We start from the raw sequence: 13,676 nt of genomic DNA on the forward strand, positions 1-13,676 counted from the left end.
CTTGTCTAAGGCCATCCATACACATTAGATGGCAGAAGATCGTACTTCCGACAGCCATCTCTGCAGACTTTCCCATACACAGGAGCCCTCGATCAGCCGAGCCCTCGTGTGTTCTCTCTGAGAAAGCTGCCAACTAAAACTTCGGCCGGTGGCTTATCACACATGTCCGAAATCGGACATGCGTGATTGACAGCTACTCCGACCATCAGTTGACGGTTCCTCAATACACATTAGGCCATCGGCTGAACCCATAGATATCGATGGGCTTGGCCGACACAAGTCTAATGTGTATGGCCAAGTGAGTCTGCAGATGATTTGGCCGTCAGCAATCTCATCCAACTCCTCCATACACAGGAGATCTCGCTTGCCTAATCGCTCCTATGTTCTCACAAAACAGACTCCTCTGGTAGGAGCATATATCTTGGAGAACAAAAGGATGAGCAGTCCGAAATCAGATATACCAGATCATATGTCAGAAGAGAGTTGGGGACTCCCAGACACATTAGACTGTCGACAAAACCCTATATAGTCGGGTTCGGCTGACATCTATTGTGTATGAGGGGGCTATAATTCTACAATTACTGGAAATCCTAAAAATGAGAAGACCAGAGCTCCAATTCATCACTGCATCCCCGTCATGGTTTTCCCTGCACAGGCGCATTCCTGGCCACATTCACTTGAATAGAGCCCTACTGCCGAATATGGCCAGGAGCGGCCAAGCACAGAAGAAAACCTGTGAAGAGGACACCGTTTGAACGAGAGCTTTCAAAATATCAATGCAGGTCCCAGAGATAAGAACTACAGATAAGCAAAATGATTCAATAGATCCTAGTCCAGCAGTCAAGTTGGTAGTTTGTGACCACCGAACCAAAGCTGTGCAAGCCTCCTCCTGTCGGCATCCCTGGTGCGCAGCCTGATTAGTAGGTCTGGGGCAGCATCATCATTGTGGCATGATTTTGCGCCAGACCACCTTATCAGGAGGGGTACTGAAGATGCCGGTAGGTAGGAGGTCGTCCACAGGGCCTTGGTCCATCTGTCTTCTGATGGACTAAGGTATTACTAATCAATTTGCTCAATTCTAGTGGGAGCCCCAGCAAACAGTAAATGGTTACATATGGTAGAGATATGTTGGGGGTTGGTTTAACTAATTAAATCAGAATTCAGCCAGCCCCCTTCCCATGCAGTTCCAATCTTACACTGGGAAACACTGTCCCAATCAGACGCAGACCAGAAGAGGATCTCCCGGGACCCAGAACGGTGGCTTATAGCGGGTGATCGGGCACCTTTCTGACATGGACTATATTAGTACGTTGCACATATAATTTAAACAGCTTTAATACCTTTTTTTATGCTGGAAAACCTTCTATGTTATCTAGCTTGTTGTATAATCAACCACTCTTATTAGGTGTATGGTTGCCTTACAGGGGTAATAATAGTAAAATCACACAATTTTCATGGTGTATGCGCCTAAAGGAAAATTGTCACCAAGCCTTTGCTACCTAATTTGAGAGCAGCATAACATAGAATCAGAGACTACCGACTCCAGCGATGTGTCACTTACGGGGCACCATGGTATAGTTTTTGTACAATCCCTATTTTATTGTCCAACCTCGACCCCACCACTGATTGGCAGCTTTCTGTCTATGCATAGTGTACACATAAAGCTGCCAATCAGTGGTGTGGGCAGGGTTATACACAGCTCAGCACTCCGAGAACTGCTAGATCTGAAGCAGATACATGTTTTTAATCAAATCTGCAGCACCCAGTAAAGTAAGTGATACGTCACTGCAATCAAGGTCTTTGCCCCTATATCATGCAGCACTCAGATAGCAAAAATCTGGAGACAGATTCCCTTTAAGATGAGTCCCAGGTCACATTGACAAGTCCTGTTTGAAGGCAGCAGGGAACACTTGCAATAAAATAACAACAAGAAGGAAGATGAATTGCGTGGCATGAATTAGACGGCAGGCAGCGGAGGCTTATCTCTCCTATTTCAGACAATTTATTGCTTGGCTCAATTCCATCTTCTTCAGAGAGGTGTAAAATTGCACAGAAAAAAACGAGTGGCGCTGGGTGAGAGCGGAACAATGCCCACTGCTGAGACCTGCAGAGCGTGCGGAGTATGGAAGCCTTCATGTCATACAGATGTACAGGAGGTAATAACGCTGCTCATCTCTGCCAAGACACAACCGAAAAGCCAGCGTCCCTGTTTATCGGAATCAGAGCAGTGCCGTGCCGAGAGCTGGAGAATAGAAAAACCTTACAGAACGGACCCATCACCAGAGAGAGACCTGGGAGGGCGACACTTTAATCTGATGACCTCATTTAATCCTTACAAAGAAAGGCCTTAATGTCTTAAATAACCCGGGAATTTTTGTGTTTTGCGCTTTCGTTTTTTCCTTCCCTTAATCCAAGGAGCTATAACTTTCTCATTCATCTGCCTGTATAGCCATATGAAGGCTTTTTGAGCCTTCTTACGGCTTCTTTTACGCTCCCCGAGCTGACATTTTTATTGCTACTATATTGGGATACAAATTACATTATTATCATGTTCTACTGAATTTTTGGCAATTCAAGGGTTACGATTTTTTTCTGCTTTTTTTGGTGCTTAACATACGATTTAAATAATCTTATATTTTGATAGAAGGAACTATTTTGGACACAATGATACTAAGCATTTTTTTTATTTTTTGAAGTTTTAAAACAGGGATAATTTAAACTTTTATATGTTTTAAAACATTGTTTTATCAAATTTTAATTCTATTCAGTGGCTGTTCATCCATTTCTGGGGACCAACCCTATGGCGCTGGACGCACACTGACAGATATTAACAAGCTTCACTGTTAACAGATCTAAAATTTAGAGAGATAAACGTTCCCTGCTTCAAATACAGAGCTCCAAATCTCTGCCTTCCATTACAAGGCATTTCTCCATCTCTGTGTAATGCTAGGGTTTGACATCAGTTTATGAGGAGAGAGGGAAAGGAGAGAGGAGAGCAAAAGGAGGAAGAGGAGAGGGATGGGAGAGAGAGGAGAGTGATGGGAGAGAGAGGAGAGGGATGGGAGAGAGAGGAGAGGTATGGGAGAGAGGAGACGGGAGAGACAGATAAAAGAGGGATGGGAGAAAGGAGAGGGCGGTAATAGAGGGAAGGAAAAGAGAGGGAGGGGAGAGAGAAGGAGGGAAGAGAAAGGGAAGAAAGAGGATGGGAGAGGGAGAGGGAAGAGAGACGGAGGGGGGAGAGAGGGAAGGGATAGGAAAGAGCGAGGGGAGAGAAGGATAAAAGAGGGATGAGAGAAAGGAGAGGGAGGTAAGAAAGAGGAAAGATAAAGAGAGGGAGGGGAGAGAAAAGGAGGGAAGAGAACAGGAAGGGAGGGGAGAAGGAGAAGGGATAGGAGAGAGCAAAGGGAGAGAAGGGTAAAAGAGGGGAGATAGGTAGGAGAGAGGGGAGGGAAAAGAGAAAGAGGGGAGAGAGGGTGGTGAGAGAGGGCGAGGGGAATGAGTAATTGATGAGAGAGAGGGAGGGAGATGAGGAAGTGGGGGGAGGGAGCGAGAGAGAGAAGAAAGGGAGAGTGAAAGGGGGGATGGAAAGGGGGAGAGAGAGGAAAGAGTGAGGAGATAGAGGGGATAGAGTGAGGAGAAGGAAAGGTGGAGAGGGGGCAGAGAAAGAGAGGCGAGAGGCAAGGGAGAGAGAGGAATGAGGGGAGAGTGAGGTGAGAGAGAGGAGAGAGGGAGGGAAGAGAGAGAGGATAGACGGAGGGGAAAGAGAGGGAGGGGAGAGAAGATAGTGAGCGAAAGGAAAAAGGGGGAGAGTGGTAGCGGAGAAAGAGTGAGGAAGGAGAGCAAAAAGAGGGGAGAGAGGAGAGGGAGGGGATAGGGGGAGATAGCAGTGAGAGAGATAAAAGAGAAGTGAGAGAGAGGGGAGAGTGTTATGAATGGGTCACCGAGGAGGAAAAAACCTAAACCAGCTAAGCCCCAGAAAAAAAACAGAGAGGTTGGTAACTATGCAGATTGCAGATCCCTGATCCTAACCACACAACTAGCAGCAGCCGTGGAGCGTACCTACGATGAACCTAGACGCCTCGTCACGGCCAGAGGACTAAATAAGCCTAAAGCAAGAAAAGGGGAAAACTAACTGCCCCAGAGCAGACCCCAAAGGAATAGACAGCCCCCACACATGTATTGATGGTGAAACAAGATGAAAACACAAACACAGGCAGGAAAATAGGCTGAGCAAACGATGGGGCCCAAACTGACTAGAAAGGAAAGACACTGTCTGCAATCTGCCCAAAACCCTACAAAATAATGTCCAACACTTCTGATAACAAAATTAACCCTGAAGTCACTAGACTTCTCCCACTATATCAGCACTCTGAGATATTCTGAGACAGAGCAAAAAGAGGGAAATCTAATAAGGGACAAAAAGCAAATTGGCAAATACAGATAAATAAGAGTGGAAATTCAGCACAGCCCCAGCCGGGGCTGGCTGACCACACAAAAAACTGAATAGAACAACAAAATCAAGTGTGAACATTAGCAGAAAAACTTAGCTTGAGCTGACTGGAACAGAGCTGAGAACCAAGACCTGACAAGCAGAAGGAATCACCAGCACCAGAGTAGGGCGTCGGCTGTCTTAAATCCAATCTGAGATTCCTGAGGTCCAATCGTCATCCTCATTATCAGGTGGCAGATCTCTACTGATTAAATCAGCCTCAATACCTCCTGTTACCACCAGAGGGAGCCTGGAAGGAGAACTCACAACTGGTAGACCAGAAAATGAACTCACAACAGTACCCCCCCCTTGAGGAGGGGTCACCGAACCCTCATCCAAGCCACCAGGCCGATCAGGATGGGCCCGGTGAAAAGCACGAACTAATCTATTGGCATGAATATCAGAGGCAGAGACCCAAGAATTATCCTCCTGGCCATAACCCTTCCATTTGACCAAATACTGGAGTCTCTGTCTAACGAAACGAGAATCCAATATTTTCTCTACCTCATATTCCACATTGCCTTCAACCAACACAGGGTCAGGAGGTGCTGCCATAGGAACCACTGGCTTAACAAACCTCTTCAACAGAGATTTGTGAAATACGTTATGGATCTTGAACGTAACTGGAAGAGCCAGTCGAAAAGAAACAGGATTAAGAATCTCCAAAATCTTATAAGGTCCAATAAATCTTGGCTTAAATTTTGGAGATGCAACCTTCATAGGAATATTCTTAGACGACAACCAAACCATATCACCCACTTTAAACCGGGGACCAATGGTCCTATGCCGGTTGGAAAATCGCTGGGCCTTTTCCTGAGAGAGTGACAACTTATCCACCACTTGGTCCCATATCTGCTGAATTCTCTTAACCACAGTGTCCACACCTGGGCAGGACGAAGATTCCACTTGCCCTGAAGAGAATTGAGGATGAAACCCAAAATTACAGAAAAAGGGTGACATCAAAGTGGCAGAACTAGCTCTATTGTTCAGCGCGAATTCGGCCAAGGGCAAAAATGAGACCTAATCATCCTGATCAGCAGATATAAAACATCTTAAAAAAGACTCCAAGATCTGGTTTGTTCTCTCAGTCTGTCCATTGGTCTGGGGATGAAACGCGGAGAAGGATAACTGAATTCCCAGAATGCAACAAAAGGCTTTCCAGAATCTGGAAACAAACTGAACTCCTCTGTCGGACACAATGTTCTCAGGAATCCCATGTAACCAAACCACCTGTTGTAAAAACAAGGGCACCAACTCAGCGGAAGATGGCAACTTTGGGAGTGGTACAAGATGGACCATCTTTGAAAATCTATCACAAATCACCCAGATAACAGTCATTCTCTGAGAGACAGGAAGATCAGAAATAAAATCCATTAAGATATGGGTCCATGGCCTCTTGGGCACCTGCAGGGGCATCAGCAACCCACTAGAACGAGAACAGGGTTTAGACTGAGAACAAGTCCCACAGGACTGTACAAAATTCCTGACATCACGAGATAAGGCAGGCCACCAAAAAGACCGACTCACCAAATCTCTGGTACTAAAAATACCTGGATGACCAGCCAATGCGGAGCAATGAATTTCAGACATCACTCTCTTTCTCCACTGGTCAGGAACATACAATTTTCCCATAGGGCAACGCTCAGGTTTATCCTCCTGAAATTCCTCTAGGGCTCGTCTCAAATCAGGCGAAATGGCAGAAAGAACTACCCCCTCACCTAGGATGGTAGTAGGCTCAGTCACATTAAGAGAATCGGCAAAGAAACTCCTAGAAAGGGCGTCTGCCTTAACATTCTTAGTGCCCGGAAGAAAAGAGACCACAAAATTAAAACGAGTGAAAAACAAGGCCCATCTAGCCTGTCTAGGATTCAAGCGTTTGGCCGACTCCAGATAAATCAAATTCTTGTGATCGGTGAGGACCAGAACTTGATGTCTAGCTCCCTCCAACCAATGTCTCCACTCCTCAAATGCCCATTTCATGGCCAACAATTCCCGATTCCCCACGTCATAATTGCGTTCAGATGGGGAGAACTTTCGAGAAAAGAAGGCACAGAGATTCATCTTAGAAGTCACAGGGTCTTTTTGGGACAAAACAGCTCCTGCATCAATCTCAGAAGCATCTACCTCCACCTGAAATGGAAGTGAGACATCAGGTTGCCGTAAAATCGGAGCTGAAATAAATCTCCGCTTAAGCTCCTGAAATGCTGAGACAGACTCAGGAGACCAATTCAGCACATCAGCGCCCTTCTTGGTCAGATCAGTCAGTGGTTTGACAATACCAGAAAAATTACCTATAAATTTACGATACAAATTAGCAAAACCCAAAAACTTCTGGAGGGCCTTCAAAGAAGTAGGCTGAACCCAATCATAAATGGCCTGTACCTTGGCCGGGTCCATTTCAATAGTCGATGGAGACAAGATAAATCCCAAAAATGAAATCCTCTGTACACCAAAGAGGCATTTCGATCCCTTAACAAACAGGGAATTCTCCCTCAAAATCCGGAACACAGTCCGGACGTGTTCCACATGAGAATCCCAATCACTAGAAAAGATCAAAATATCATCCAGATAGATGATCAAAAACGTATCCACAAAGTCACGGAAAATATCATTCATAAAGGACTGGAAGACAGAAGGGGCATTAGTGAGCCCAAAAGGCATCACCAGGTACTCAAAATGTCCCTCCGGAGTATTAAACGCCATCTTCCATTCATCCCCGTGCTTGATGCAAATAAGATTATACGCCCCCCTGAGGTCAAGCTTAGTAAACCAGGAGGCACTCTTAACTCTGGAGAATAAATCAGACATCAGAGGTAACGGGTACTGATATTTAACCGTCATCTTGTTATCTTGTTAAGGGAACGATAATCAATACACGGTCTTAATGAACCATCTTTCTTGGCCACAAAAAAAACCCCAGCACCTAAAGTTGATGAGGATGGTCTAATATGACCCTTCTCCAACGACTCCTTAATATAGGATTGCATAGCATCATGTTCAGGTACTGATAAGTTGAAAAGCCGACCCTTGGGAAATTTACACCCAGGCATCAACTCAATTGCACAGTCATAACTCCTATGAGGAGGCAAAGATGCAGACTTACTCTCACTAAATACATCAGAAAAATCAGCCAGATAATCAGGAATATCATGAGACTGAGGAGAGGTGAAGAAAACAGGAGCGTCCTTAAGAACACACTGACAACCCCAACTCACCACAGACCCAGATTTCCAATCCAAAACTGGATTATGAGTTTGCAACCAAGGAGAACCCAGAACAATAGTATCATGCAAATTATGCAGCACCAAAAATTTACAATTTTCTTGGTGGTCTGGGGTAACTTGCATTATCACCTGGGTCCAAAACTGAGGTTTATTCTCCGCCAAAGGAGTAGCATCAATACCCCTCAAAGGAATAGGTGTCCGCAGAGGCGTCATGGAAAAACCATAACGTTTAGCAAAGTCCAAATCCATCAGATTCAACGCTGCTCCTGAATCCACAAAAGCCTTAGTAGAAAACGTGGAAAAGGAGCAGATCAGAGTAATTGCCAAAAGGAACTTAGGTTGTACACTGCCCACAGCAAATGTGTGTGCAAAACGTTTCTCTCGTTTTGGGCAGACAGAAATACTATGAGAGGCATCTCCACAGAAAAAACACAGCTTATTACGCCTTCTAAACTCCTGACGTTGCGCCCTAGACAAAACCCCATCACATTGCATAGGTTCAGACGTTTGTTCAAAAGGTGGCAGCGCCTCCAGTGGAGTTTTACGTTCACGTAAACGCTGATCAACTTGAATGGCTAATGACATAGAATCATCCAGACCAGAGGGAACAGGAAATCCCACCATAACATCTTTTACGGACTCTGATAAACCCTTCCGAAAGAGAGCTGCCAAGGCACCATCATTCCATGTAGTAAGGACTGCCCACTTTCGGATTTTTTGACAGTATAACTGCAGAATCCTGACCCTGGTTTAATGCCAACAGGGTTCTCTCAGCTTGATCAACAGCATTAGGTTCATCATACAACAACCCCAAGGCTTGAAAAAATGCATCCACATTAGTCAGAATAGGATTTTCAGGTGTCAGAGAAAAAGCCCAATCCTGGGGATCGCCACGCAGCAAGGAGATGACAATTTTAACCTACTGCGCAGAGCTCCCCGATGAGTTAGGCTTCAAGGCAAGAAATAATTTACAATTATTCTTAAAATTCAGAAATTTAGACCGATCCCCAGAAAACACATCAGGAGTAGGGATCTTAGGTTCAGCAGCATGTGATTGAATGAGGTAGGTGGAAATTCCCTACACTTCAGCAGCAAGTTGCTCCACACGATCAGACAATTGCTTTATCTCCTTTAGGGAAAAAAAAAAATCCTCCTACGGCCCCAGAGAAAAAGGAAAAAATACAAATAAAAAAAAAAAAATTCTGACACTTTTTTTTTTTTTTCTTTAACAACCTTTTCCTGCTTTTGAGTACCCTAGAATCTGCGGTATGGCTGGTGATTCTGTTATGAATGAGTCACCAAGGAGGAGAAAACCTAAACCAGCTAAGCTCCAGAAAAAAACAGAGAGGTTGGTAACTATGCAGATTGCAGCTCCCTGATCCTAACCACACAACTAGCAACAGCCGTGGAGCGTACCTACGATGAACCTAGACGCCTCGTCACGGCCGGAGGTCTAAATAAGCCTAAAGCAAGAAAAGGGGAAAACTAACTGCCCCAGAGCAGACCCCAAAGGAATAGACACAGCCCCCACACATGTATTGACAGTGAAACAAGATGAAAACACAAACACAGGCAGGAAAATAGGCTGAGCAAACGATGGGGCTCAAACTAACTAGAAAGGAAAGGAAAGACACTGTCTGCAATCCGCCCAAAACCCTACAAAATAATGTCCAACACGTCTGATAACAAAATTAACCCTGAAGTCACTAGACTTCTCCCACTATATCAGCACTCTGAGATATTCTGAGACAGCAAAAAGAGGCCAATCTAATAAGGGACAAAAAGCAAATTGGAAAATACAGATAAATACAAGTGGAAATTCAGCACAGCCCCAGCTGGGGCTGGCTGACCACACAAAAAATTGAATAGGACACCAAAATCCAGTGTGAACATTAGCAGAAAAACTTAGCTTGAGCTGACTGGAACAGAGCTGAGAACCAAGACCTGACAAGCAAAAGGAATCACCAGCACCAGAGTAGGGCGTTGGCTGTCTTAAATCCAATCTGAGATTCCTGAGATGCAATCGTCATCCTCATTATCAGGTGGCAGATCTCTACTGATTAAATCAGCCTCACTACCTCCTGTTACCACCAGAGGGAGCCTGGAAGGAGAACTCACAACTGGTAGACCAGAAAATGAAATCACAACAGGAGAGTGTTATTATTTTACCATTTGCTTTGGCAATGCTGACATGTACTTAGTCCTGCAAATAAAGCTCATTTGAATTGAACTGAGTGGTGAGAGAAAAAGAAGGGTGAGAGAGAAAAAAGCGAGAGAGAGAAAGAAGGGAGAGAGCGGAGGGAGGGAAAGGAGAGAAGGCGTGGAGAGAGAGAGGAGTTGAGAGAGGGAGGAGAGATAGGGGAAGGTAGGGGGAGCAATAGAAGGAGGTGCAGGAAAGAAAGGAGAGAGAAAAGAGAAAGGAGAGAGAAGAGGATCAATGGAAAAGATAGTAAAAACATATAAAAAATGTATGCATTTTACGAAGCATTTTTACCACCAATACTCTGGTTTGTATGGCAGAAATATCTGCTGCAAACACTAAACATATGCACCTAGCCATAGGTTTATCATGACACTCCTGTCAGGTGAAAGAGGGATTGAGCAGATGCATTTCAACATGCCTAATCCTTTTGTTTTTAGGGGACAGTTGCCACCACCATAGGTAGCATTCAGAGATGACCACAGGTCAAACACAGGGCTGTATAGAGGGAATAGCTTTATCTACCACTCTTACTGTCTATATATAGCTTGGTAGTAGGACGGGGTAACTAACCAGCATGAAAGGTGAAGGTCTCCAGTAAAGGAGTCTCGGCAGAGGTGGTTCTGGACAGCGGATATTTGGCATGATAATTAGGAGCTATTTCCTGATGGTGCACTCCACACTGAACTATTCAGTCTGATCTAATGAAGAGGTCAGATGAGACTAATGAGGACAGATTGCAATAATAACAGCACATTAACTCTGCATATTCTGAAGTGCACGACTAGGGGGCGCGAGTTTTGAGGGTCCAGTCAGTTGTAAATCAGAGAAGGATTATGCAAATGGTGACTCACAGCCTGAGTCTTCTGGGAGGAAACAAAAGCCTGGCAGGTCTCTTACACCTAATTACAAAAAGAAGCACAATGGCGGAGGAGTCATTTCTCACTTTGACATGATCCTGCTTAGAGCTGAGGACCTGGAGATCCTTCTTACTTACCGAGTGTGTTCGGAGAGCAGCGATGATCTTGGACTGGGCCATGGTCCACAGCTCCGTCGTGTAGGTTCCCGTTACCAAACCTTGCGTTACGTGTAAAATGTGATCCTCTACCACGAAAAACCTAAAGCGAGAAGGACGCCATGATCATCACATGAGGAGGAAAGGAAGATGGGTCCTAAGTCCTAACAGTAGAGCCTTAGTAGCTGATCATCTTTTTATTATTATTATTTAATTATATAGCACCATTAATTCCATGGTGCTTTACATTAGAGCATCTTCTGGGTTAATATACAGTGGGGCAAAAAAGTATTTAGCCAGTCAGCAATAGTGCAAGTTCCACCACTTAAAAAGATGAGAGGCGTCTGTAATTTACATCATAGGTAGACCTCAACTATGGGAGACAAACTGAGAAAAAAAATCCAGAAAATCACATTGTCTGTTTTTTTTTCCTTTTATTTGCATATTATGGTGGAAAATAAGTATATGGTCAGAAACAAAATTTCATCTCAATACTTTGTGATATATCCTTTGTTGGCAATGACAGAGGTCAAACGTTTTCTGTAAGTCTTCACAAGGTTGCCACACACTGTTGTTGGTATGTTGGCCCATTCCTCCATGCAGATCTCCTCTAGAGCAGTGATGTTTTTGGCTTTTCGCTTGGCAACACGGACTTTCAACTCCCTCCAAAGGTTTTCTATAGGGTTGAGATCTGGAGACTGGCTAGGCCACTCCAGGACCTTGAAATGCTTCTTACGAAGCCACTCCTTCGTTGCCCTGGCGGTGTGCTTTGAATCATTGTCATGTTGAAAGACCCAGCCACGTTTCATCATCAATGCCCTTGCTGATGGAAGGAGGTTTGCACTCAAAATCTCACGATACATGGCCCCATTCATTCTTTCATGTACCCGGATCAGTCGTCCTGGCCCCTTTGCAGAGAAACAGCCCCAAAGCATGATGTTTCCACCACCATGCTTTACAGTAGGTATGGTGTTTGATGGATGCAACTCAGTATTCTTTTTCCTCCAAACACGACAAGTTGTGTTTCTACCAAACAGTTCCAGTTTGGTTTCATCAGACCATAGGACATTCTCCCAAAACTCCTCTGGATCATCCAAATGCTCTCTAGCAAACTTCAGACGGGCCCGGACATGTACAGGCTTAAGCAGTGGGACACGTCTGGCACTGCAGGATCTGAGTCCATGGTGGCGTAGTGTGTTACTTATGGTAGGCCTTGTTACATTGGTCCCAGCTCTCTGCAGTTCATTCACTAGGTCCCCCCGCGTGGTTCTGGGATTTTTGCTCACCGTTCTTGTGATCATTCTGACCCCACGGGGTGGGATTTTGCGTGGAGCACCAGATCGAGGGAGATTATCAGTGGTCTTGTATGTCTTCCATTTTCTAATTATTGCTCCCACAGTTGATTTCTTCACTCCAAGCTGGTTGGCTATTGCAGATTCAGTCTTCCCAGCCTGGTGCAGGGCTACAATTTTGTTTCTGGTGTCCTTTGACAGCTCTTTGGTCTTCACCATAGTGGAGTTTGGAGTCAGACTGTTTGAGGGTGTGCACAGGTGTCTTTTTATACTGATAACAAGTTTAAACAGGTGCCATTACTACAGGTAATGAGTGGAGGAAAGAGGAGACTCTTAAAGAAGAAGTTACAGGTCTGTGAGAGCCAGAAATCTTGATTGCTTGTTTCTGACCAAATACTTATTTTCCACCATAATATGCAAATAAAAGGAAAAAAAAACAGACAATGTGATTTTCTGGATTTTTTTTTCTCAGTTTGTCTCCCATAGTTGAGGTCTACCTATGATGTAAATTACAGACGCCTCTCATCTTTTTAAGTGGTGGAACTTGCACTATTGCTGACTGACTAAATACTTTTTTGCCCCACTGTATATATTAGGGATGGGATAGGACTATGCGAGATAAACAATATGCAGATATGACATAAATAAATATGACATAATTAAAGGCATTTTTTTCCAAGAATTAAAAGGGTTAATCACATTTTTATAGATGGATATTGTCAGACTGTGCTTGTAAAAAGGAAGAACTTTTGCAATTTACTGCTTACAAAAATTTTCAGCCTTTCTTGAGTTAACACTTTTGTTTACAGCTTGTTGCCTAGGAGATCGACCACCGCTGCTGTCTAGTTTGTAAGATTTAGTGATGGTCTCCAAGGCAACGAGTTGTAAACAAAAAAAACTTAATATCTCAAGAACAACTGACAATTTTAATAAGCTGTAAATTGCAAAATTGTTGGTATTTAGAAGCACTATCCGACCATACCAATTTATGGAGATGGGAAAATCCCTTTAAGTTATCCTCTATCAATAGGATATGGGATATCTTTTGATCACTAGTGAGGAGCTCAGACCTCTGAGTCCTCCGGCGATCCAAAGACCAGAGCCTGAACTGAATGTAGAGGAGATTGGGAATGCACCCGACCCTATGTGCATTCTGTATGGGACTGCCGGAGAAAGAGGAGAACAGCTATAGAGAGACATCCTGATGAATAATTACAATGTGAGCGTTTCCCTGCAGTAATGTTTGAAGTCTTAATATAATTATACCCGATTTCAATAAGACTTGTCAAAATATTTTATTTATCTCCATTTTTTGGCGGAGTTTTATCAGTCTCGTCTTTCACCAGATGCATCTTCTCCTCCACATGGGAACTTACCCTACAATCTGGCTGAAGTATTTCCGATATCCTTCCACCGTCTCGTGCTGGAACAGAAGGAAGAAAGAAGACAGAAGCCA

General features: G+C 44.2%; 1 protein-coding gene across 5 annotated transcripts in view; it reads right to left on the bottom strand.

Annotated features, from left to right (window-relative positions):
* EXOC6 (exocyst complex component 6) overlaps positions 1-13,676 on the bottom strand; it is a 319,253-nt gene that overhangs the window by 152,850 nt on the left and 152,727 nt on the right. For all 5 annotated transcript variants that reach the window (XM_073555856.1, XM_073555853.1, XM_073555852.1 and 2 more), the window contains exons 10-11: positions 13,597-13,643; positions 10,911-11,031 (exon numbers count right to left, since the gene is read on the bottom strand). In XM_073555856.1, the coding sequence (XP_073411957.1) occupies positions 10,911-11,031; positions 13,597-13,643 (168 nt within the window). The remainder of the gene's footprint in view (positions 1-10,910; positions 11,032-13,596; positions 13,644-13,676) is intronic.

Source organism: Dendrobates tinctorius, unplaced genomic scaffold (genome assembly GCF_039654945.1).
Source record: "Dendrobates tinctorius isolate UK_male_01 unplaced genomic scaffold, ASM3965494v1 ptg000230l, whole genome shotgun sequence".
NCBI classification, from domain to species: Eukaryota; Metazoa; Chordata; class Amphibia; order Anura; family Dendrobatidae; genus Dendrobates; species Dendrobates tinctorius.